Below are 27385 nucleotides of genomic sequence, written 5' to 3'. Positions count from 1 at the left end.
TTTTTGTGAGTGATACCTTTTATTGTCTAAGTCTATCCCAGCCATGTAGCTGGTCCAATAAAATATATCACCCGCAGAAGTCCTTGCCTCCAGCAGCTAGGTAGCAATCAATAGTCCATTGAAACTCTCTTTTCCCCATGGAATGAATTCAGCATAGAACTGGGCATGTATAAGTCAAAAATATGTTTTCTTAACAACTTCTAGGCAATGACCCATATGTCCATAGTTACCTGAAGGCTTCACTCATTCTTAACTATGGTTTCCTTAACTTAATGGCATTAGTATGGAAAGTGACAGCCTGCATTAGAAGAATGTCCAAGGGAAATAGTGGGACTGATAATGTAGACAAAGCTTCATGCTAAACCCTTGTACAACACATCTGCATGGTACCATCTGTAGAACTTCAGCCTTCTCTACACTCACTGCATAGGGCAGAAGAACCAGTAGAAGAAATGATGGGACTTTTTTTAAAAGATGCCTTCACTTAGACAAAGCTGTATTTTGCTGTAGTAATTCAGGCCTCAGTTCAACAAAGCACTGAAGTATTTAAGCATTTTTCATTCACTTCACTGGGACTTATGAATATATTTAAGTTCTTCACTGATTTGAGGCTCAGACATGGATCATAGTTTTCCACTTACACATAGTGACAAATTTTCCAGGAATTCATCTCACCTATGTTTTCCAGTAAGTTTAACTGCTCTAGCAATCGTGTAAAAGATTTCCCATTTTAAAAAAATCAGACAAGAAAGAGAAAGAGAGCAAAATCATGTGTTGTCCAGTAAATTTCTTTTAGAAATTTGATACAGAAGGAAGAAGTAGGTAGGCTTAAACTCTTTTTTCAAAGAGGTAGGTCTTTCTTGAGGAGTTGATTAATTAATAGCAAGGGGAACCTGAACCTTTCCTCCATATATTTTGTTTTAATTAATCAAAGCATTGGATACATAGGAAGGGTTGGAGCATAATTCATCATGTGTGAGAGTCATTGATGGGTAAGACCACACTATGGATGTTTCTAATGCATGGTAGGCCCTATACATGAGAAGAAGGCATTTGTAGAATGGGTTACCCTCCATGATGGCATTGATCCAAAAGAAAATAAAAACTCTACCAACTCTGTCATATTCTTTAAGAATAATGTATTCTTAAATCAGGGAAAATACATAATGAGATAAGGAGCATTTAATTTAACAGCTAAGCAGTGCTTCTGAATAAGGATAAGACAAATGCTGCAAGAAGAGAGCATAGCTCAGATCAGCCCTCTATCACTTACGCATGTATTGCTTTGAAGTCCTTACGTTTTAGTGGGTAACTTTGTAGCTGCTCTTGTAATTGCACTAGATAATTATCAGACTGGTACGTATTAAGAGAGCATTACTAAAGAAGCTTTTAAATAAAATGTGTCAAACACGCTATTAATGAGGGTTTTGCTAGAAAACCAGTAGGCCTGTGCGAGTAGGGAAGTATGCAGTTTGGATTTGGATTCAGCCGATTTGGAAGATAGTGATTCAATTTGGAGATTCGGATCATTGTCCTGAATCAACTGAATCGGCTTCAGAAGATTCGGCGCTGATTCAGAGAGATTCGGTGATTCAGATTGGCCGTGGAGAGGCAGGCACAGCTGGGCAGCTGCAGGTTCTCCCATGGCTGTGCCTGCCACTCCCCAGGTTGGGGGAGCCATGGGAGAAGCCTCCATAGCTGCCCTGCCCGGCCCCATCCCCCGCCTAGCCCCAGCCTCCCAGCACTTAAAAAATAAAATAAAAGCCCTGCACTCTCTGGCTACAGCAGCAGGGATCAGGGCCTCTGGGTGCTCATGACAGAGCTCCCCCATGCAGTGTGGGGCAGTGTGGAGTAGTGGAGAGCAGCGTGGATCGCCCCCTCCACCTGGCACCCGTGCGGCAGATGAGCCATGGCATGGTTGCAGTGTTGCTTGGCAGGGCACTGTGCACTGCCTTGGAGCTGGGACTGAGCACTGCCAGGCTCCAGCTGACAGGTGGAGCCACCCCAGCTCCCAGACAGTGTGCGGTGCCCTGATGAGCTGTGTTGCACCCGTGCAATGAGACAGCTGCTGCACAGGTGCCAGGCGGGGGGGCAATCCCCGCTGCCCCACGCTGCATGGGGGAACTCTGCCACAAGCCCTTAGAGGTCCTGATCCCTTGCCCTCTTCTGCCTGGAGTGAGCCATGCTCACATCCCACTCCCCCCCTCTCCCCCCCTCCAGCTGGACAAACGGCAGCAGGGCAGAGCCCCTGCTTCCAGTGCTGCCGTGCCCTCATTCCATGCCCCACAAGGAATGCAACCCCCTGCCCCAGCTGGGCAGCTTGTCCCAACCCCAATCCCTCCCTCCCCCACACCCCTTCCCTCCCCCCTCTCCCAACCCCAACAGACTTACCAGCTGGAGGCAACTATCAGCTGCCTGTTTAGTCTACGGCCGAATCTCTGAAGTGGCCACATCTTTTCTGAAGCTTTTCCAAATCAATTCAGATGCTTCAATTGATTTAGAGCTTTTAATTGTCTCTGATTCAATTCAGATTCAGAGATTCGGTCCCCGAATCGAGCCAAATCTCCTCCAAATCGATTCAGCTACCAAAGCTTCGCACAGCCCTAATAACCAACTAGCAGAATTTTATGCTAATGTCATCACTGCTGTATGCCAAGTTAGACTGGTATATGGGAGAAGAGGGAATCAGGGGCCCATAGTACCCTAAATTTCACTAGTCATACTTTTACCATTTCTTTCATCTCTGATGGCACAAACATGAAAATGGCATGTCACACAAATATTGGTGGGTGGTAAAAGAAGCATTTAGCATCCCAATGCTGGTAGAAAACACATGAAAGGACCCTTATTTTTTGTGACTGAACAAGTGCAAACCTGCTGTAGCACCTGAGCTGTAGTGATGTCCCAGAGTAATCGGTGACATTACCAGGTGTAAATGAGCTCATCTTTTTTAGAGTAAAATGCTAGGGAATATGATAAACAGACCAGAAAATAAAAATAACTGTGTCTTATATATGTTTCATTTTCAGCTGGGACGGACACTCCGAAGTCCTTTCATGAAATTTGTGGCACATGCAGTTTCTTTCACAATCTTCCTTGGACTGTTAGTAGTGAATGCCTCAGATCGATTTGAAGGGGTCAAAAATCTTCCAAATGAGACCATCACGGATCATCCCAAACAAATATTTAGAGTGAAAACAACTCAGTTCTCCTGGACAGAACTGCTTATCATGAAGTGGGTATTAGGTAAGCAAAATCAAAATGTCTGTTAATATACCAGAGAAGTGCAAAATAACTGGAGATAAATGAAACATTATAGATGCTGATCAGCCAAAGAATAAAAAAAGATGGAGCCTGATTTTGGGCCCATTGAAGCCAATAGCAAAAACATAATTTAATTCATAGGTTTCATAGACATTAGGGCTGGAAGGGACCTTGGAAGATCATCAAGTCCAGCCCCACACCCCGAAGGGCAGGAAGTCAGCTGGGGTCTGGAGATAAAGGTTGTAAAGGATGTCCAAGTTCGCCGATGACACCAAACTTTGGGGCAAAGCATCCACACCAGAAGACAGGCGGATGATCCAGGCTGACCTGGACAGGCTCAGCAAGTGGGCGGATGAGAATCTGATGGTGTTCAACGCCGATAAATGCAAGGTTCTCCACCTTGGGAAAAAAAAACCTGCAGCATCCTTATAGGCTCAGCAGTGCTATGTTGGCTAGCACTATGGAAGAAAGAGACTTGGGGGTCAACATTGACCACAAGATGAACATGAGCCTGCAGTGCGGTGCTGCAGCTAGTAAAGCGACCAAAACGCTGGCTTGCATCCATAGATGCTTCTCAAGCAAATCCAGGGACGTCATTCTCCCCTTGTACTCGGCCTTAGTGAGGCCACAGCTGGAGTACTGCATCCAGTTTTGGGCTCCACAAGTCAAAAAGGATGTGGAGAAGCTTGAGAGAGTCCAGAGAAGAGCCACGCACATGATCAGAGGTCAGGGAAGCAGACCCTACGATGACAGGCTGAGAGCCCTGGGGCTCTTTAGCCTGGAAAAGCTCAGGCTCAGGGGTGATCTGATGGCCACTTATAAGTTTATCAGGGGTGACCACCAGTATCTGGGGGAACATTTGTTCACCAGAGCACCCCAAGGAATGACGAGGTCGAATGGTCACAAACTACTACAAGACCGTTTCAGGCTGGACATAAGGAAGAATTTCTTTACTGTCCGAGCCCCCAAGGTCTGGAACAGCCTGCCGCCAGAGGTTGTTCAAGCGCCTTCATTGAACACCTTCAAGATGAAACTGGATGCTTATCTTGCTGGGATCCTATGACCCCAGCTGACTTCCTGCCCTTTGGGCGGGGGGGGCTGGACTCGATGATCTTCTGAGGTCCCTTCCAGCCCTAATGTCTATGAAATCTATGAAATCTATGAATTCTGATTCAACCCAGAAAGCACTTGTTGAATGCTTTCCATTATAAGAAAAAAAAAGATACATTTAATAGAAAATTCCAACTTCTATACATAGTTTTCTGGGCTGCTCTGGAGCGTTTAATGTGAAATTACTCATCTTCTATAAAATTCAATGAGATGGCTCAAAAGAAAAATAGCCCTGTAGAAAAGTTAGCATTTACCAATAATTCTCTGGGTTGTAGAGTAATTTCTATAGAACTCTATTAGTTTGAGTCCTACTAAATTGAAGGACAGTATTGCCCCAGTGGACAGGGCATTACACCTGCCCTCAGGAGAGTTATTCCTGATTGAACCTGCTGGGTGAGTCCCTCCAGGGGCATAATTAGGAACTTTGGCACCCAGGGAGTGACAGGTAATGAGGCCTGGAGATTGGGGAGTGGGGCATTCTAGTTCTGGAGAGTCTTAACACCTTGCACATGGGCCACCACCATAGCATGGGCTCCCCCAAGGGGTACCAGTCTGGTTCTCTGTTCACCCACTTCTACTTACACTACTGAGTCCCTCCACCTCTCTGTATCTGTTTCTTCATCTCCAGAATGGAGATGATGATGCTTAGCTCTTTCTAAAGTTCCTTGCAATTTAATGATGAGAAGAGCTAGACAGAAACTGGGAGTGATTTTTAAATTTCCAAGGAGTTTTCCAGTGGGGAAGAGCATCATAGGGGTATAAAAGAAATGACAGGTGAAGTTTTGCAATAGGATGCATCTGAAACAAAGAAATTAGCTGAGTCCTTGATGAAGGCTGATAAGCACTGACATTGGTGAACACGTGGGCACAAAATAGACAGACTAGGAGTTTTAAGGAAGTTCCAAGTTCTCTAGACAAAACCTACCACATGGGTATAACGGGCAAGCCAGTTACCTTGGACTGCTAATCCTAATTGGCTGTAAAGATCTCCTGAAAGCAAAATGCATCAACGCTGCCAAATCTTTATCTGGCTTCAAAGGTCCTATTTTATTCCACCTGGTCTTTCGCATCAGGGCAAATGGGTCCAGAGCAGCATGTAAGTAAATGGAATTACAGCAACCTAAGAGTTGGATCATGCCTGCTATACTGAGTGACCTTTTGGTCTCCACTTCCATTTTTTTTCTGGCTTTCAAATAAGCAGAATCACATACAGAAAAAAAGAATAGATGGGAAAGTAGACGGAATAATAGGTGAGCTTTTTTTTTTTTTTGACGCAATATTAAAACAGTTTGGAGGAGATGGTTTTGGCCATGAGATTCTTTTTTGCAGGCTGCAGGTGGCTGGCAGCCCGAGTGAGTTCTTGAGGGAGGAAGAAGAAAGCATTAGTATAAGGCAAATTATTTCAGGTTTCAAAAAGAAGGAAAGATGGCTCGTTGTACAGGCTTCGGAGTATAATGAGATTTTCTGATTGCAACTTTGCCCTCTCAAAATCACTACTTGCTAGCCATCTGCTTCTTCTCTGGAGAGGTCACTTACCTAAACACTATATCATAGTGCTTCAGTAATAGCAACGTGATATACAACAAAATTACCCTCATCCTACACCACATAATAACAAGATTGTCTTTAAAAGAACAGGGCTGGGTGGAAATGAGGCCATCAAGAAGCAACCGTGACTCTATTGTTAAGATTTTTCTGGCTAGTACTATTTGATGGGTGTTAGTGTTGTTTGCCTGGAAATTTTTAGGACTGGACACTCTGTGCTCTTCTGGTACTAGCTCCAGAGGGCAGGTTTTTAACCCTGTTGAGTGACTGTCATTCAACATGCTTATACTCTATACTCACATTAACATTTGCAACTGGGCCCATTTTCTGAAAATTGTGGACAATTCATCTATAACGAGCCTGTGATGGCAACCGACTTTTCTAGCAACTCCTTCTCATTGAACCAAAGAACCACCTCTTGTCAAGTCACAACACACAGCAAAGCAGAAGACTGTGAATAAAAGCATACATTTCACCCTACTGAAAGGTGCCACCCAACACCTCAAAATGGACTTGGCCCCAAACCCACTGAAGAGAAGAGGAGTCTCAACAGGATTTGTCTTTGGTGGGCTTTGGATCAGAAAGGCCCCATGTATCAAAGTGCATGCACACCATGACCTAAGTTATTTGCTAGCCTGCATTTTATCTCTTTCTCCATTTCACTACCCTCATTTCATGGACAACCAGTTCGGAGGAAAGAATCCAGTTTCCTCTGAAAAAGAAAGCCCAGATCACAAAAGATAACAGAACTGCCTGTACATGCTAATATAGTTTCACTCCCACCAACTCTGGATATACAACAATTACCTTTAAAAATATTTTATTTTAGCTATCTTAATATCTGCAGCTAATGTTATGACAGGGAATAAAAATTGAGGTGGAGCTATTCGTATATCAAAGGTAGCATCTCAACTGATAGCCTGAATTTTTAAGGGAACTGTTGTAATATAATAATTACAGATAGGTGGGATTTTTCTATCAATTTGTCTCCAGTGGGATGTTGAGCTTTTGAATTTTTTTTGCAGCATACCTGATTTCCTGTCTTCTTTTTTCAATTTTTTGTCAGCATCTGAAAGCAGTTTTAGTTGTTTTTCAAAATATCCTAGGTGGCCTCTGAAATGTTTGTGTTCATTAGTTTTCAACTGTAAACTTTTTGGTGTTTCCAACATTTTACGTTTTTCGTTTGAAAACATTCTAGCTATTGGCTGCCAACAACTGAATATATATTTGGCCTTTTGTTGAGAAGTTGACGTTTCCCATTGGTGACGAGGGAGAGTTTTCATTGAAATTGTTCATGGGTAGAAAACATTTTTTGGCTATTTATAATGATAATATTATCCAAAGCTCACAGGGACATGATACCGTACTTTTTTCACTGATTTAATTTTATCTCATGTCACAGGATCATTATCCATCAAATACTGCTACTCAGGCTGTGTAGATGTACCCTAGTAGAAACCGTTTGCATAATTGCCAGCCTTATTTTAACTTGATCAGAGGAACTTCCAGGTGTTCCAGTATACAGGGAGGCAGCTGGCAGTGTCCCCTTGATCATAGCTAAAAGTAACAGTCATCCACCCAGCTGTTCGATGGAAATCTGAGGAGTGTAAAAATGTTGTGTCAAGAACTATGAAATATGGTGGATAGTTCATCTCTAAAGCTTCCCTGCCCTGTCTCCTGCCTCTTTATGTGAAACTGTTTCATAGATTTCATAGACACTAGGGCTGGAAGGGACCTTGCAAGATCATCGGGTCCAGCCCTCTGCCCAAGGGGAAGGAAGTTTGCTGGGGCCAAATGATCCCAGCAAGATAGGCATCCAAGTGTTTTCTAAAAGTGTCCAGAGAAGGTGCTTGCACCACTTCTGGGGGTAGTCTATTCCAGGCTCTGGGGACTCGGACAGTAAAGAAGTTTTTCCTTATGTCCGGCTTAGAACAGTTTTCCAGGAGTCTGTGACCATTAGACCTTGTCTTCCCTTGGAGTGCCCAGGTGAACAGATGTTCTCCCAGTTCCTGATGCACACCCTTTATATATTTATAGGCTGCCACCAAGTCACACCTGAGCCTTTGCTTCTTCAGGCTGAAGAGTCCCATGCCTCTCAGCTTCTCCTCATACGCCTGCTTTCTTGTCCTCTGATCATGCACGTGGCTCTCCTCTGGACTCTCTCAAGCTTCTCCACATGCTTTCTAAAGTTCAGAGCCCAGAACTGGATGCGGCCTCACCAAGGCCAAGTAAAGCAGGAGGATGACTTCTTGGGTTTTGCTTGAGATGCTTTGGTAGATGCAAGCCAGGGTTTGTTTGCTTTACCAACTGTGGCATTGCATTGGTGGCTCATGTTCGTCTTGTGGTCAGTCATGACCCCCAAGTCTCTTTCGGTCATGGTGCTAGTGAGTGTAGCATTGCTGAGCCTATAAATATAGTGTTTTTTTTTCCCCGAGGTAGAGCACCTTGTATGCCATCAGGTTTTGATCTGCCCACCTTGCGAGCCTGTCCAGGGTGGTCTATTCTCTAGTGTGAGCGCACTTCCCCATAATTATGGATAAAGAGCCCATATACAGGAACACATAAAATAAAAACACCTGCTGAAAAAGGAAAGCAAGCAGGACTGCCAAGGTGTATATTAACTTCAGTACCTAGGTATTAAATATGAGCATCAGTATGTATGGTCCCACACCACCATCTGTATTAAATTCATTCTGCAATTACTCTTCCCAGAGTGAGACATGGAGGCATGCAACAGAAATAAGATTCACAGTACAGTTAAGGAGGAGGATATTACTTCTCGCTGCTCTGCTTTTAACCCTTCTCCTCACATTTTTATTTTTCCCCAATCTTCCTCATTCTCTGGCAGTGAGGATGAATGCTGATGATGCATTACTGGTTCCGACTTCAGCCAATCATTTTAAGGTAATTAGTTTACCGGTCCCCTGGCTTTAAATCTTTCTGGGAAATTGGCCAATGGTGTTACCTGGCTGCCAACCAGTACAGTAATGAGGAGTCTTAAAAAATAGCATTATCTCATGATAATATGACACTGTTAATTTATTATACTGTGGCCAAGAGAGAATATGGGCTGTGATATCATGACCTCAATGAAAACTTCCTGCAGATATGAAATCCACACCATATTCTGATTTAGACATACACATATTGAAGGCAAAATACTCTGTGGGAAATTTCAGGTTCTAGCTGGGCAAAGGTGGTAGGTCTATATTACCTCCCCAATTAGCAACAGCGAGGGTGAACTTTATAGCCCCACACGATGCCACTGTTACTGTCTAAATAGGACAGTGTAACTGTGGGAAGTGAGGATGAGAGAGAGGTTTTTGGCAGGTTACCACTTCCTTTGTATGAAATTGCGCTCAGAAATTCATGCGAAGGGTAGGCTTTCCCATTGCCTGGCTTGGAAGGAAATAATTTTTGTCAGTGTGGAGTCACTTCAAAGTGGGTGAACAAAACACCAGCGGATCAGAACGGTGTTTTCCACCCGGTTTGCATGGCTGGGAATGAAAGCTCAAGGTGTGGTGTAATGGGACGTTGGGCTCAAGTGTTTTCTGACTATGGTTAAATGTTCCTCTTCAATCAAGGGGTGTCAATGTTTATTTGGCTTCCCTGGGCCAGATCTGCAGTGGTGGGGTGTGCAGTGGTGCTGTGAACTATCGCTGTGTTGTTTGAGGAGTCAAGCAGCTTGACACAGCCATGCCTCGAATCCCTTGCAGGTCTCTGTACCCCAGAATTCAGTGATCGGATCCACCCCCTACATTTCTGGTCCCTCCAAGAGCCGTGTGGGCTGCATGACATGCCTCTGTGGGCTGGATCCAGCCTGCAGGCCATGCGTTTAATCCCCCCATCCTAGATTCATAGACATAGACATTAGGGCTGGAAGGGACCTCGAAAGATCATCGAGTCCAGCCCCCCGCCCAAAGGCAGGAAATGAATGGGAGTTTCACGTGTCTAGGATGAACAGACACACAGAGCTAATAAGTAGTCTGCTGAACTAAAGGCAGGGGTTCCCCCTCCCCCCGCCCCGGCTATTATTTTACACAACATTCAGACAAACCTCAAATTATTAAAAGAAAAGCAAATGAAACACAAACAGCTCCTACCAGCTCTAATGGTATGTTCTTCCCTATTCTCATGCTGACCATCTTGCTGAGCTTGCTTTGTCTTTCACCCTGCTGTTTTCCATAGCCTGAATCTGTGCTCTGATTTTCATTCGTCTAAAACATTTTTATCGACAACAATGGCTTGGTTCCACCCATCAGAATATACATATCATTACGCACCAATGTTTCTGCCGCAGCTCTTCTGCTGTCTTGCATGGACTTTTTGCAATTGCAGTTATAAAAAAATGATCAGCAGCCAAGTTGGCCAATAGGGGTTGATTCAAAACACAGTCTCCACATGTTCTAACATAACCACTGTGGTTCTGGTTTTAACTGTACTCAGCCTCCTTGATTTTGAACATTTTTCTTTGCATTGCATATTCCAGCTGCAAATCCCTGCAGCTCATTGTAATGTAAGCAATCTAGTCCAGAAATAAATTATGATGGCTTAGTCAATATTTAAACCAGATTTACATGGCTCTGTGTCAGTCAGGAAAATAATCTGGTTGCTAATACCCATAAAAATATTTCCTGAGGTTCTTCAGTGACTGACCCCCTCTCCCCAGAAAAATGGACCAGTCTAAATATTGGCACACAACAATTACTGGGGACAAAAGGGGGTTTCTTTTATATTTGCTTCGTTTTGTTTCCCTGTGGATCAGATGCAAATCTCATTATTTAGGAATCAGTTTTGCTACCCTCTTCTATGAGGTTACTTGCTACTAAATGGGCGCATCTACACAAGACACTTCATGCCCATTGGACTAATTCTACTGCACATTAGCACAGCTGGCAAAAACTGTGCTAATGTGCAGAAGGTTAGCCCAATGGGCGTTAAGTGTCACATAAAAAGCATTCATCTGTGCTAATGCACAGTAGTGCCAATTACGGCGCATTAAATGAGTACCTGTTATTACAGGTAAAGCACCATAATTTCAGCACATTAATGAACATGTAGATGTACTCAACTGTGAGTATGGTCTGCAACTTCCACTGAGATCAGCAGGAGATCTGTTGTGTGAAAGTGAAAAGGGAAGGCTAAGTCATTGCCTTCTGAAGCATATGAGGAGGCTTCTTGCCACACACGGCTGCTGGCCCCAACAAAAGGCATTGTACTGCATGGAGGGAGAGAATGGGCAGCAAGTGGAGAGGATGGAGCAGTGAAAGGGAGATTGCATACCGTCTTCTTGTGCACCCCGTGGAGGTTTCCCCTTAGCACGTTACTTAAGCCAGAGGCAACTGCTTCTTAGCCATGGGGAGGAATATTAAATGCCATAGTCAGATGTGGCCCTGAGCATGCAGTTTGCCTTCTTTGAGGATCTGAGCCACAGCCGCACGGGGTCCAGGCCACTGCTGAGACACAGGTTCTCATTCCAGAGGGTTTTCATGCTACCAAAGACATTCAAGTAGCTGCCAGGTCAATAGGTCATACCTTCCCTGCCTTCTGCCAACAAATTGATAGAGGAACAGAGAGGAGAAAACTCTCAAAAGGAAAACTAACAGTCTTCTTGCCTGTTCTTAACCCTACCAGAGAACAACCTGGATCTCAGTATGGGACTCCAGGTTTGCCCAGTACAAGGAAAAAGCATCAGGGAAACGAAGCCTCCAGAAATGAGCAAGCAGTGTGCTAACAGACTCCTGAGTACACTAGCTGTGTCTGACTCATGCCAGTAGTACTAATTATTATCCTTTGTTTTATTAAGTTGAAACTGGTGCATTTTATTCCTGAAAGGAGGAGTCTTGATTGTGTTGGCTAAAGCCTGTATAGTGTTAAACCTCTCCAGGCAGCTGTGATACTGTAGCTGAGTAATGATTAGTTGTGTTGCATTGTTGGCACACTCCTGCCTTTTCATGCCAAGTTGTGTAGGCTCCTGTTACCCACACTATAGAAATCAATGGGCATTTGATATGAGAGAGAGCTGAACCTTCATTTCCAGAGGTCACTGACTGGGTACCTTAACCTAAGATGTTAGCTAGGTTTTGATTTTCCACCTCTCGAGCTTGGATGCACAGACTGGCAGTTCTGCAATTCTCCACCTGCGGAAAGATTCACAGTGATTTGATTTCTCACTGAAAATTTCATCTTCAGCCTGTGCCTCCTGAGGCAGTCCATCGTACACATGGACAAGGCTCTGGAGGCGTAGCCGGTGAAATGCACTTACATGTTGCATCACAAAAACTTCTAGCAAAGAGAAAGAGTTGGAAAAAAAGACAAAAATCAAAGAAGGGCACCTGGGAACCAATATATCCTGCTCCAGCTTTTCCTGAATTAAGCATTAATTTTGCCATTGCCATGGGAACAGGGCTGGACACAAAACATGTGTGTAACTTTGATGCAGTTAAGAAAATATTTACAGTTCTTCTTAGGATGTTAAACAATCTTTGTAGATATCCCAAGGGGCCTACAAGTCCCTACACTGACCCTACCAGCTGGAATTTGGCCAGGGGTTAGTGGAGTATCTGAACTGTGTTGTTAGATGCACATTGGCCAATGATCTCCTCCTCCAGCTCCATTCCCCAAAGGAGATCTGCACCAGTAGTATAACGAGGGATGGACGAAAAGGAGCATTCACCCTGGGTGCCAAGTTGGGAGGGGGTGCCAGAATTGCCCCTCCCAACCCCATCAAGTCTGTGCCCTGAAAGCATTGCTATGCAGGGAACTCCAAGACAGTTTCTGACTTCCGCGGCTTTAACAGCAACAGTCAGTACATACGCCAGAAGCAGCTCAGCCAGGACTGAGCATGGCTAAGGTTGCTGCCCGCCCCACAGTCTCAGAGCCCGCAATCCTCTGCATCCAGTCTCAGAACGACACACCAACTCCCTTCCCTACCCCTGCTTGTCCTGGGTGACAGCCCTGTTAGTTATGTCACTGATCCAAACACAGTCAGAACTCAGACCTATCTCCAATTCTGATTTGTTAAACACCACCAACACAGTTATCACTGGGCATGTCTACATGTGCATTTATGCCACCTTAAATATACTGCTCAGTAAGTCACTGCACAGTAAGCGGGAATAGGCCAGCATCTACATGTGAAGGCATTAAAGAGCATTAACACTGTGTGTGGACTGACTTGGGACTAAAGTTAGGCATCTACACTGCCCAGTAAGGCATCTACATATGCATTACTGCACAGTACTTAATAAGGTGTAAATCTGATACCGGCATAATGCCTCAGTACAAGTATCACACTCAAGTTGGTATAAGTTGCCATGTTTACTGTGCAGGAGGGGTGTGCACATGCAGACACGCACCCGTACTGTGCAGTAATTTGGGTTACTGCGCAGTAAATGCACACGTGTAGACATGCCCACTGTGTCCCCAATCCACCTGCAAGTCACCTGTACTCATGGAGGTGATGGATAAGTGCTCAAATGTGTAGAAGTTATTCAAACTTCTTTAGTATGCACAATTTAGCAGAGAAAAGGAACAGACTCCATTGCAATCTGTCTGGCACTTCTTGATTCTGATTATACCACAAATACTAGATATAATTTTCATGCATTATTAAGGCAGATTCTGCTTCCATTTCCCAAATGGAATCTAGGTGTGCTGAAATCACCGTGCGTGTGTGTGCATGAGCTTTCCTGGATGAGTATAGGAGAGGATTATAAAGAGAACATTTGAAAACCATCCAAAAGGATGGCTTTGGGTTCATTGTAGAAACGGTTTGGAATTTCATAACTGTTCCAAAAATAGTTGTGGGAGTCTTACTTCAATGGGTTTGCTACGGGTAAAATATTCAGACTTGCTGAGAGGTCTTTTTAAGTCTTCCTCCATTGAAATTAGGTGTCATTTCACCATTAAGTGAATGGAGCCAGCTTAGGTTAAGACCTTTTGAGAAGTCTACCCTATATGGACAAAGGGGTCTTTAAGGCACCAGACTATTTTTTTCAGAGTAGGTTTACCTTTCTACAACTGGCTTATGGCCAAAAATAATTGTCTTGACGATATTAGATTAATATGGAGTCAGCAAACATGATTTAAAGATTATTGTTTGAGGTTCTTACGAGTGCCTCCACTCCTGATCATACTCCATTTCCAACTGCACGTCTTCTAAAGCAAACACACAGACAATATTATGAACATCTGACGTCCAAATATCCTATGTTAACATCTATTTTCCCCAGGGATGATATGGTCAGAATGCAAAGAAATCTGGGAAGAAGGGCCTCGTGAGTATGTCCTGCATCTTTGGAACCTGCTGGATTTCGGCATGCTCTCCATCTTTGTGGCATCATTCACTGCAAGGTTCATGGCTTTTCTCAAAGCCACCGAAGCACAACAATACGTAGATCAGTACGTTCCGGACGATGACCTCAATAATGTCACCCTTCCCCCTGAAGTTGCTTACTTTACTTATGGTAAGATGTTTTTTGCCCTTTAATGCTCCGTGTTCTTTTGGGGTAACATGCGGAAAGCACCAGCTTACCTTTTTAACCTTCTTGAAGCTTTCTCAAACTAAAGCGGATTATTCTCCTCAGATCTATCCCTTACAGCCATGTTGGTAAACAACTATCCCATGCTAAAAAGGAATGGAGATCTAAGCCTCGCTCAGTCTCTGAACGTGTACTGAGGCCAGACTCAGTCCAATCACATGTTGACGAAGCAGCAAATAATCTTAAAACCAGAAGGGAACAGATATATTTTAAAGTCTAGATAGAAGAATGCGTTCTGCTCCCTCAAAGTAAAAGAGATGCAAGGCTACTAAATGTATCATCCAGAAGCTATGTGGTCTGGTGAGGTTGATGGACTTCTGTGAAATTGTGGGGGTTTGACATGTGAAAACATGGGAGGACTGGGCTATCAGTATTAAAGAAGAAACCATCTCTTGGGAAAAGTGACTATGAAATGACATTCCTGATTTTTTTTAGTAGATCTAATGTCTAATTTGTCTACAGCTGAGTGTTTGTTGCCACAACTTCATGCACCTTTGATTTTTTGGGGGGTCTGGGTAAGCCTTTGTCTTTTGTATCATAGTCTACAGCCAGGGGCGGGCAGTTGTTTTGGTCAAAGGGCCACTTACTGAGTTTATGAAAGCCATCTAGGGCCACATGGCAGGCAGCCCAGGGCAGATTAATATTAATTTTCTAAAATTTTTAGGGGTCCCATGGGCCAGACAGAATGGCCTGGTGGACCGCATCCAGCCCCTGGGCCGCATTTTGCCCACCCCTGGTATACTGAGCGATTAGATCAGATGTATCCTGCCAGCGTGCCACCTAATGACTTTGAGCTACACAGCCCCTTCCTAAGGAAAACAAAAAAATATAGAAGGGGAACTAAGAGAAGTGGAAAAAACTAAAAATCTTGCGTAAGCTTCCTTTGTTCATGTTCAAAAGCATCAGCTTCTTACAACAGTCCGCTGTTTCCATGCTTGAGAAGCTGCTTTTTGTTATATTGTGTATTGAGGATCACTACTGATTTCTGCAGTAGCTCGTTGCATTCTTTGTTAGATGAAAAGCCGAAACAATTCTAGAACCATGGTTTTCTCAGACCGACACTCAGTGGGTGCATCTACACATGTAGTTAGTGGAGCGCGATAAATTCTGGAGCAGTTCACACCGGAGTCAGCTGCTGCTGGGTGCAGTGTCTGCACATGTGCCCATGACTGCAGTACTTAGAGCCAGGGTGGAGCAGCCCCGGGCTGGCAGGGAGCCCAGGCGATCAACCCCAGGCTCCAGGTGGTGGTGAAGGATAGTGGAAGGGCTGGCTGGGGCACAAGGGTGCTATAATGTGGGGCTAGCTGGCAGGCAGCCTCCCTACACTTTAACACTCTTGTGCCACAGCTAGACCCTGTCACCATCTACGTGTGCACTGTGCTGGAGTAAATTACTCTGCTGTAAAATAGGGCAGTCCTGGACAGTACTATTCTACGGCAGAGTTAATTAATTTGCTACGCCCTAAAATGGGCACACGCGTAGATAGTGATGCTTTACTGCAAAGCTCATTAGTCAACTCAACAGTAAAGCCCATGTGTAGATGCACCCAGTGACACCTAAAGATGATTGGTACCCACAAAAGGGCTAGATCCAATAAAGGATATAAGTATCTGATCTGTAAGATGAAATCCAGAGTCCTAATTAGAAGCCTAGACTCCCTATAGACACCTAGGGGCCCCTGTACATGTGCAGGTAAAGGCGCCATGGGATCTAATATGCAATCCACACAGTTGAGCCTCCTATCATGCCACATGTTTTGGGACCCCCAACCCTGGCTGCACATGGTGCACCCCTCGGTTTGGGAGCTCAGGCAGTCAACCAGGCTCCCAGCCACTAGGAAGACACTGCTACCTGTGCAAATTAAAGCTGGATACCAACCAACCCACTATCAAGGTAGTACGCATTTTTTAGGTCTAACCATAGCTGGTTGGAGCATTCGGTGGCGTGATAGCGACTTCGCACATGTAGCTGGTTTTAGTTAATTGTGCAATTAACCAGTTAATTGTACAATACCTGTAATGTGTAGAAGGGTCCCTAAGATTCAGAATGGGGATCTCAACAGCCAACACACTGAGCAGAAAACTGGCTAAGCTAGCCAATAGAAAATGTTGGGCACAGGGAGTGGAAATCCAGTTAGACAGTAAGTGTCTCAATCAAGCTTGTGTGGTAATGCTTCCATCCATAACTCAGAGTTCACTCCTTAAATTGGGTGCCTACATATTTTTCAACAGAAATCATTATTCTTGTTTTCCATAAGAATATTTGTCCTGGTGATACAGGAGCACTCGCACAGAAAGAGGGAAACCTGAGATCAGCTGAGAGGTTTCAAACCCACACCTCCCAGGAGAACCCTCTGCCCACCTGGCTACAAGTTAAGCCAAGTGAGCAGTACCCTCCTCCCTTCCTCCTGAAGCTATAATTGGGTTCAGAAAATAATTCAAGACTCACCGGGCCAGAAAGGAAACAAAAGGCGGTCTCTATAGGCTAGTGTTTAGGGCGTGCGTCATGGAAGCAGTCAGGACAGAGGAAATGTTCTGTTCCCTACTGAGGACCTGCATGGTTGTGTGATGCAAAATGCATAAGTAGACCTGGGAAAGGGACTAGAACTGAGGTTTCCTTCTGCCCAGTGACATTCCCATGATTGCCAACCCAGAGAGTTTGCTTCCTTTCACTCTCTCTGCCCAATGAACCCTCTTGCTCTATATTGCCACAGCCGTCAGTGAGAAAAGTCAGGAGTGCTTCTCCATCCAAAATAGCCTGGTGGTTGGGGCAATCTCCTGGAAGATGTGGGTTTGAACGCTCCCAGCTGAGGCAGGAACTGAATTTGAATCTTCCACTTCCTGGGTGAGTGCTCTCATCCTTAGGGTTTTACATGAAACGTGGGTGGCAGTGACGCCATCGCAACCATCTCTTCCCGTACTTGTGTTTTAAGACAAAACAGCAGCTGCAACTGCATTTTGTACAGAGTCTGCTTCTGTGGTTAGACATGGTCTGCAAACACCTGCTGCGCTGAGCTACTTGGAAGACTTGGGTCCTAATTTCTGGTTGGACTCAGTGGGTATAAGCAGGATGGTTCCCGGAGTGATTTGTTAGATGCCAGCTGAGCTTCAATGTGTGCAGTCATAATATTGACAAATAAGAATGTTTTTGAGTAAAATATGTGGCAACCGCTTCTCTTACTCACTGGACAAAAGATAATGGTGAGGCCTGAATCTCTTGTGTTTTCTTTTGTCTTCCTTCTGGTTTGCTTCTGGACTATTGAAAATATTTGCTTCTGGTTATATGGTAAGGAGTGCCCTCATGTGGAAGAACATTGTCGTTTATAAATCCGTGTCGTTTCTAACGTTAGGAAGAACCTGCAGGGCAGGAAGCCTTGGGAAGGGGGGGAAGGGTCCCAAAAACTGTGGTTGATATTACATCAACGAGTGTATTTTCTCATTGTACCTGGGGAAGGACTATTTATATTTAAAAACCTGCAAATAACAAAGTGCTCATTTGCTGATAGATTGCATTTTTTCCTAAAAGCTCTTAAGCAAGGCTATGTTTTTTCCCAGGCTTATGGAAATTTAATTTTCAACAGAAAAAACGAGCATAAATTAAGCAAAAGCCATACATAATGAAATTAGAAATACAACGCGAGATAATTAAAAGCATTTTGATACTTAAAGATACATTTTCTTTTTATATTGTGACAAAAGCTGTAGCTTATTCAGATAACAAAAAATAGGTTTTTTAAAGCAATTAAAGAAACTGGAAAAGTTGTCATTAGGTATTGAACTGCAGTGCTGGCTGTTGGAGTTTGGGTTTTATTTGCTGCCCAGCAGTTTACAGCGCAACCTTTATAAATTGATTTTTCTTGCCATTTTGTTTTAGACCGCTTCATAAAATTCAGTGTAGCACTCTGTCCATACCCATTCAAGTGCAGCCCTTGTCAAAATAAATGAAAATGAACAAACTTAGAAATAATTATATGACCATTTAACTTCAGAAAAGAGCGAGATATTAAAATCCACTGGGTTTATCAGGGAAACCAAAGGTGTTACATTCTTTTTGAAGTCTATTATACCAAGCAAATGAATAGTAGAAAAACAAAGCATATTGAATATTATCACCTAAGAAAAGCTCTTTGCTTTGGCATGGTTAGGATTTTTTTTTTCCTTTTGCTTTTTCTATTTATCGATGAGTGAAATAGTGAATTGCAAAAATTCTTACTTGACTTCAGTGGAGCCAGAGTTTCACCCTACTAGCTCTTCATTCCTTAGTCATGTCATTGTATTAAAAGTCAGCTGCTTTTATTTTGATTGCGTGGCCAAGAGGGAAACAATTTATTGGGAACTGATGCAGAATGAATGACAAAGAGATCTGAAAACTAGTTTTCCTCCTAGATTGATAAGGCACAAACATGCCATTAAACTGGCATTGTGGCAGCCTTCCATTAACGTTACCTTCCAGTCTGCTACTTTTCAAACAGTCTAGGTTCACACTAATAATACTTTAATTTACTGCCATGCCATTAGATATGTATATATGTCACTTCTGAGTCAGAATCCCCACCTTTTTTCTATTTTGAATCTCAATTCATGTAAAAGCACTTAGATACCATGATAATAAGAGGGCATCAACTTTTGGGTAGAGTAGATAGATGACGTGCATATAGATAATATCAAGAAGAACATCAAGAACAGAAGCAAGAGACCACATTTCTCAGAATTGTTTTCAGTTGGAGCAGTTAACACAAGCTGGAGAGATCAAGTGGTATGGAGGCTCTATTTTTTTTATAGGAATAAATCCAAACCTCTGTGGTCTAATGGTTGGGCTGGATTCCAGTGAGTTTCTTTTCATGTTTTTGTGGTGCCCTTCATTCAAAGCAAATAATACCAAATTAGCAATTACCTTCTTCCTGTTTGCATTTGAAATCGCACCATGGCACAACTTTTATGATCTTCAACTGGAACTGAAGCAAATATAGGCAATAAGGCGACGGCCAGGGAGTAAGGGAGCAGGGGTTCTGTTCCTGTCTCGGTCGGTGAGTTGCTGTGTGGCCGTGGGCAAATCATAAGTAACCTTTCCATGCCTCTGCTTCTCCAAATGTGGCTAATAATTCCTACCCATTTTGGAAAAACGTGATAACCACAGCTACTTGGACATTATACTTCTCCTTCCAGTCCTGGTCACAACCAAGACCCAGAATCTATATCACAGGTGATTTATGTTACAGATTTCTTTCCCTAGCTCTTCCCATTACTAACACTTTATGCACATGTATTGTTTTAGCCAGGAACAAGTGGCTTCCCTCGGATCCTCAGATCATATCAGAAGGACTATATGCAATAGCTGTAGTACTCAGCTTCTCCCGCATTGCTTACATTCTTCCAGCGAACGAAAGCTTTGGCCCCCTTCAGATCTCTTTGGGAAGGACCGTGAAGGATATCTTCAAATTCATGGTCATCTTCATCATGGTGTTTGTTGCCTTCATGATTGGAATGTTCAACCTTTACTCTTACTATCTTGGTGCAAAATATAACCCAGCGTTTACAACGTGAGTACCTAGGAAAGGAGACTACAGTGAGTATTGTTTGAGGCATAACGACATTCCTTTCTAGGCTGCATCCTGGGTAACTTTGCATGCCTTTATGTGACCAATGCAGTTTACACTTTATAGCTGAAACATACATTCAATTATTCAAAGCAGTGTAGAGGTTTGTCACTGCACGAGCCCATTAAAGACAAAAAGACATGCTTGGCTAGAAAATTGTGCATGGTTTAATAGGCATTATGGTTTAATGCTTAGCTATACTCAGGCTAAGTGCTCTTCCAAAAGTCTCTCTTAGTATCACAGAAAAGTAGGGCTAGAAGGGACCTTAAGAGATCATCTAGTTTGACCCTGAGGCAGGATGAAGCATGCCCTGAACATACCCGACAGATTCTCCCTCCATCATCTCTTCCACTTCCATGTCATCACTCACCATCCCTCCTGTGGCCTCAGCCACCTTCATTCTCCCTTCCTGAGCAGCTGCTTCTCATCCTGATTTTTTGGGGTCCCTCTTGCCTCTTGTCAGAGCAGCCGAGTCACGCAGTCATGCTTCTCCTTTTCAGTAAGCATTCTGCTACCTTTGATCTCATTCAGTGCACTGCAAGGCCTTTTCTGGCTCACAAGTTCATGATGAGAGCTCAGTAACTGCCAACTGCCTCCAGTTTTGCATGCTTTAGATTTTCCTTGGGTCAGAGATGTCCCAAAATACTCTGTAGGCATCTAACCTCCTTGCCTCAGTCGCATTATCTCTGGCTTGCACTGAATGGCTTGCCAGCACAACAACTGAATGAGACCTGGGTGTCATGACTGGAAACAAAATGAACATGAGCCACCAATGTGATGCCGTAGATAGCAGAGCTAATCAAGCACTGGCATGCATCTACCAAGGCATCTCAAGCAAGGCTAAGGATGCCTCCTCCCTCTCTACTCAGCCTTGGTGAGACCGTAGCTGGAGTACTGTGTCCAGTTCTGGGTGCCGTACTTCAGGAAGGATGTGGAAAAGCTCAAGAGAGTCCAAAGGAGGGCCATACACATGATTAGATGCCTAAAGACCAGGTCATATGAGGAGAAGCTGAAAGACCTGGGACTGTTCAGCCTGGAGAGGAGAAGACTCAGAGGGGACTTGGTGACAGCCTATAAGTATATCAGGGTGTGCATCAGGGCTTGGGGGAGCATCTATTCACCAAGGTCCACCAAGGGAGGACAAGCAATAATGGGCAGAAGCTGATTGAGGATCACTTCAGGCTAGACATAAGGAAAAACTTCTTTACAAGTTGAGTACCGAGGTTTTGGAACAGACTTCCCCCAGAAGTGGTACAGCCACCCACCCTGGTGAGCTTCAAAAAGTGTCTTGACACCCATCTTGCTGGGATCATGTGATCCCAGCAGTCTTTCCTGTCCAAGTGCAAAGGGGCTGGACCCAATGATCTGTAAGGTCCTTTCCAGCCCCCAACAACTATGAAGTTATGAATGGGGAGGTAATGTTGAATCTTTGATTAGAAAGCTTTCAGTCTCCCATTTTGATGTTAGATCCCAAGTCTTTTGGAGAATGTGGAATCAACGGGGACAGAAGCTTGGTAATTTAGAAATTCTTTTTTCTGGAGGAAAATAGTAAAAACAGAACAAGCAAGAAAGGGCTTTTTATGGGATGAGTGAACATGAAACAAAAATGTTCATAACATTATCTCTGAAAATATCAGTGGGGAACCATCTTATACATCACTTTATAAAAAGAGAAAAGACGAGGTTAAGTGTGTGATTTCTGTTAGGCATGTATGAAGTGGCAAATATTTGCTTCAGATTTGGATTTGGCTGATTTGGAGGGACAGTGCTTTGATTTGGAGATTCAAATCACTGTCCTGATTCGATTCAGGCAAATCGGATCCAAAGATTTGGCGCCACTTCGGAGATTCGGCCATAGACTAAACAAGCAGCAGTCCTCACCATGCTGGACACAGCTGCCTCCAGCTGGTAAGTCTGTTGCGGTGGGTGGAGGGGGAGGAAAGGGTTGTGGGAGGGCAAATCAATGCCCCACTCGCGAGAGAGGGATTGGAGCTGGGGCTGAAACAAGCTGCCTATTGGGGGAGGGCAGGGGGAGGGCACAAGACTCGGAGAAGGGGGCGAGGGGCACGGGATGTGGGCATGGCAGCACTAGGAGTGGGGGCCATGCCTGCTGCCACTTACCCAGCCGGGGGGGGAGGGGGCACAATACAGGCACAGCTTGCTCCAGGCAGAAGGGGGCAAGCTGCAGCAGGGCATAGCCCAGCCAGGGTGGGAGGCACAGGATGCGGGCACAACAGCACTGGGAGTGGGGGCTATGCCCTGCTGCTGCTTGCCCCCTTCTGCCTGGAGCAAGCCATGCCTATATTGTGCACTCCCCGCCTAGCTGGGCAAGTGGCAGTGGGGCACAGCCCCTGCTCCCAGTGCTGCCATGCCTGCATCCCGTGCCTCCCCACCACCGTCCCCAAGTCCCACGCCCTCCCCCACCCCAGCTGGACAGCTTGTCCCAGCCCCAGCCCCAATCTGTCCCTCAATGTGGGAGCATTGATCTGCCCCCCGTCCCCCCTTCCCTCCCCCCTCTGCTCACCACAACAGACTTACCAGTTGAAGGCAGCTTTGTCCTGAGTGGTGAGGACTGCTGCCTGTTTAATCTATGGCTGAATCTCCAAAGCGGCGCTGAATCTTTTCTGAATTGATTCAGAGGCTTCTGATTCAGTTCTGACCTTTTAATTGGTCTCCCGATTCGATTCAGATTTGGAGATTCGGCGGCCAAATCAAGCCGAATCTCCTCTGAATCAAATCAGCTGCCAAAGCTTCACACAGCCCTAATTTGTGTTCCTAGACTGTAAGCTACTTGCGCCGAAGCGTAGGTAAAATGAGGAGGAAGTTCAATTACTCATGCAGCTGAAATGCCACAGCTGAATGCAGCTGCTCTGTCAGGCTCTGCATATTCAGAGAGACAAATATTTTGAATGTGTTACTGAGGAATTTCTCAAAAAAAAAAAATAACCCCAAAAACCCAACATAATAAATCATTCAGGGAGAAGCAGAAATAGCACAGTGATAGGAGCAGGAATTTGCATTCCTTCAGTCAAGAATATGGTTTTCTTAACAGAGCACACACTGAAGACTATAACATGCAAGGGAAGTCGGAGACTAAGCATTTCTTGATCTCCCTCTAGTGACCACCCAATAAATCAACAACATCCATGAAAAGGTGGAGATTGCCTGCACGTCTTGACATTGGGTCTGTGTTGCTTGCATTCTGCCACAAAACATTAATTAACTACTGTACTTGTTGAATGGTAGGAAAAATTACCATTGGAGAATATTTAGGGGGCTCCATCCTATCTGTGAAGACTGAACAATTGGACTATACCTGAGAAACGGGACCTCAGAATTAAAAGATTGATATGATAATTCGGCATGCAGGCTAAATTCACACATTTGTTGCATTCAGACTAGATATGGGACAACCTACCCATACTCCTGCATGCTGGTCTGTAATAAATCTGGACCACATATAGCCCCTTTCACTTCAAAAATATCAGAAAGGGTTAGGAAAACCCCAGAGCACTGAAGACGCTGAGTTTCAGATGAATGCCTTGTTCAGATAGAACAGTGTGGAGCTTTGCAGAAGCAGTAGGAGGTGCACACTAGAAACCTCAAGGACATACTTTGCACTTGAGGCCCAGGGCAGAATGGGAACTGACCTCTCCACACATCTCTCTGTGTATGCATCAGCATGGATCCCTTAGGAGTTGTGCTGCTATTAACCTCTGCTGCTGTACCTGTGCTGTGAATGGTGGTTCAGCTGTAATCAAATGCATTGTGCTGTTTCACTCGGGAGACCACCAGACTCCCAAAGGAGCATTATTTCCTGGCTCCTTCGTGAAAGGTCCATGAATGGAAATTCTGATATCAGCCAGACTTTTGCTACTGACTTCAATACAGCAAGGAATTCACCTCTGGAGTTAGTAGGTTGTGGAAATGCATTTGTGGATTCTGGGCATGCACAGGGTGATGGGGGGATCCTATGCCCCAGGCTACCAGGGGGCAGATGTTCTGGTCACCCCCATTCCCCCAAACTCCCAAATCACTTCCAACCCTTGACAGGGAAAATAAATAAATTAAAAAGGCCACCTTGGTAAAAATTAAGGACACTGCAGCTTCCCCCCTGCACATGGGAGCAGGAGAGGAATTAAATGATAGATCCACAACCTCCTTTCTCCTGTCTGAGCCATATTATATAACAATTTCCCCCTTATGGATCTAAGCCAATCTGTACCATGACATTTAAGGGTTAAGTGAGTTGATACTACAACATTAACATAAGACAGAGTAGGCAGGAACTGGCATTTTGATGCGTCATTCGTGTAATCCATTCCACAGTGGGAAATAGGCTCTGCCATTAGCCCTACTACGAGGAACTGACTTTCCCATTTTAATATCTGTCTTATCTGAGTGACTGTTTCTCCCCCAACACATAGGATCCAATGCTATTACTCTACCATCTAGTATAACACATGCTTTATAAAGTTGATTTTAAATTTTCTAATCAAGGAAAATGTGCCTCATAGCGTTCCTCTGCCACCTGAGGATACATTTTAATGGAGGGGTTTACAGGGACAAAATGCAATTACATTGATCTGTTTTCCATAACAAGGTAAAAGAGAATTGAAGACACAGGGTGCGACTCACTTATCACTTGAATAGAAGAATATGCCCTTGAAGCACAGGAGTTAATCAACAGCTGAGTGAATACCTCCCTCCCTTTCTGGGATCATAGCCGTCAGTTATAGTATTCCATTGGCGCATGTTTCCAAAACAGTTGGCTGATGAATTTTTGACAGTCTCTGATGCAATGCTATCGTGAAGCAATTTACTGAAGAGCTTAGTTAATGATCGGGTTCCCTTTATGCCTGCTACTCTCACTTGAGGTAAATGGGAAACAGCTTGGACTGAAATGGTGATAACTTCCTAGAGGTGCGGTAGGATTACCTGTGTGAATAAGGGTTGAAAGATGAGGCTGTACCTGGGATGTGTAGGGGACAGGGAGATGCCCTTTTAAAGGGAAATTAAAAGGCTCTTCTTTCCTCAGTTCAAATCTTTTGAATACTCTGAACAATACTTATGTACCTTCAAGGGACTGTAAGGAGTTTGTATTGTTAGTAATGACCTACTGGATGAACACAAATCATGTACAAAATTAGAAGAAAGGTCACCAGTTAAATTAAGATGTAAAATTCTCCAGCTAGTGACATGAGACAGCAGTCTTTTATGTTGCTACCAAGTGTCCTGACAGCAGGGTATAGGTGGAGGCTGCCTGAAAAGCAGATCAAGCCATTAGAAGTAGTGAGTTGAAACATTTGGCCCCAATCCCAGAGTATGATCCGTTCCAAGAGCTGGAATCTCACATGGATTCATGCTGAAGTTAATGAGGCTTTATGCCAGTTAAGGTGCCCCACAGATTGCAGGATCAGGGACCCTGTCACCTTGCAATTACCGGGATTAGAAATAGTCACGCTGGTCCAAATATGCAACAATAGACAGTCCACACCTTGGCTTTGCTGTTCTTTGTAAGAATCAGTGTCAAGGCTCCCAGAGGCTGTGACCTTTCCAAGTAATATATATATACACAGAACAGATCAGGTCTATCTTGTGCTGTTCTCGAACTGAAACCTCAGAACCTTAAACAATATGGTAAAACTACAGTATCTGTATACTTTTTTACACACTGGGTATGTTTACACGTGCATTTACTCCAGGCTAGATTTACTGTGCAGTAAAATAATGCGGAGTAAGGGTTTTGGGGTAGGTGTCTACACATACAGAGATTAGGGAGAACATTTGCTTCCAGTTCCATGCAGCCCTGCAATGGGTCCCTGCCACCACCTGCGGGAGCACCAGGTCCCCCTGGGTGCTAGCCCATGGACTGGCAGGGAGCACCAGGCCAGGAGACAGCTGCCTCCTGGCTCTGGGGGGATGCCTGCTGCTGGGGCAGGGACAATGTTTCCCTGCCTTGGCACCATGGAGCTCCTGGCCCTGGCTCCCTCAGCAGAGGCATGGGGCTTGGAAAGAGCTGCAGGGGAGTGGCAGGTCCTAGCCCCCTGCCCCAATCCACCGTGGGGCAGCTAGCGGTTAGCTCGCTGCTAGCTGCCCCACCAGTGGATCAAGACAGGGGCTGGGACCTACCCCACCCCTGCAGCTCTTTCCAAGCCCTGTGCCTCAATCACCTGATCCGGGCATGGGGCTGGGACCTGCCCCTAATCGAGACAGTTCCCAGCCAGTCCTGGGCTGTATGGGGAAGTCTGCTTGTGCAGCCCAAAGGTGGCTGAGGACTGCCCAAAACAGGACAGTCCCCAGCCACCTCCAGGCTGCACACACTTCCCTGTACAGCCTGGAGTTGGCTGTGAATTGTCTTGGTCAGGGGCAGGTCTCAGCCAGCTCCAGGCTGGGCGGGGAATTGTCCCCTTGCAGGGAGTTGCCATCCCCTGCTCCCCAGTTGGGGAAAGGGGGCTGGGAGCTCTCTAGTGCCAGGGCAGGGAGACATTGCCCCCAGACACACAGGACAGGTGCTGGGGAACTTGTTCCCCATGCAGCTTCATGATTTCAGAGCTGGTGGTGGGCGGGGGGAACAGGCTGGGGAGCTTCCTCCCACCCCAGCTCTGTGCTTGCAATGTTGGGCAGGGAACAAGTTCCCCATCCCCTGCCAGCAGGGAGATCCCAGCACCAGCTCTGCAACCATGGGGCCACTGCTGATCTCGCAGCCTGAGTTCTGCCATCACAGATACACTCCTGGGAGATGCTTATTTCCTAGCCTGAGCCTTGCGGTCATGGGGCTTGGGCTTGCAGACCCTTATCTCCCAGCCCATTTGCAATCTGGGGGCAGGGGGCTTGCAGCTCTCTGCTGCCAGGGCAGGGGGGCATAGATCCCACCTGGGCTCCTGTGGCAGAGCCTGCCCTGGGAACAGGCAGGGAGCTAACTCCCGGCTGACTGAGAGCAGACTTGCTCCTGCCCCGCCAGTCAGATATTGGTCCCAGTCAGGTGTCTACATGAGCGGTACAGTGCCATTACTAATGCTGAGTAAATTAGCCACTTGCCTTGGCAGGTAGAAAATGTACTTGGTATTAAGGAAGAAGTAAGCGTGTGAACGTGTAGATGCATATGCTTACTTCCCAGTAAACTATACTAATAAGAAGTTAAGCATCTCATGTAGATGCGCCCAATGCATAGTTAGCTTATGGAACTCATTGCCACAGGAGGTGATGGGGACAGATAGCACAGCCAGGTTCCAAAAGGGACTGGATAAATTCATGGATGATAGATATTTTAATGGCTATTGAACAGAATGGTTGGAGATGTTTCCTCTGGCATCTCTCATAGTTT

General features: G+C 45.0%; 1 protein-coding gene across 1 annotated transcript in view; it reads left to right on the top strand.

Moving 5' to 3' along the window:
* TRPC7 (transient receptor potential cation channel subfamily C member 7) overlaps positions 1-27385 on the top strand; it is a 122016-nt gene that overhangs the window by 69887 nt on the left and 24744 nt on the right. Inside the window, exons 5-7 of the mRNA XM_059733423.1 lie at positions 3030-3246; positions 14154-14387; positions 19737-20001. Coding sequence (XP_059589406.1) covers positions 3030-3246; positions 14154-14387; positions 19737-20001 — 716 coding nt within the window. The remainder of the gene's footprint in view (positions 1-3029; positions 3247-14153; positions 14388-19736; positions 20002-27385) is intronic.

Source organism: Alligator mississippiensis, chromosome 9 (genome assembly GCF_030867095.1).
Source record: "Alligator mississippiensis isolate rAllMis1 chromosome 9, rAllMis1, whole genome shotgun sequence".
NCBI lineage: Eukaryota > Metazoa > Chordata > Crocodylia > Alligatoridae > Alligator > Alligator mississippiensis.
Note: the sequence above shows the minus strand (reverse complement) of the source record. Positions and strands in the feature narration are given on the sequence as shown.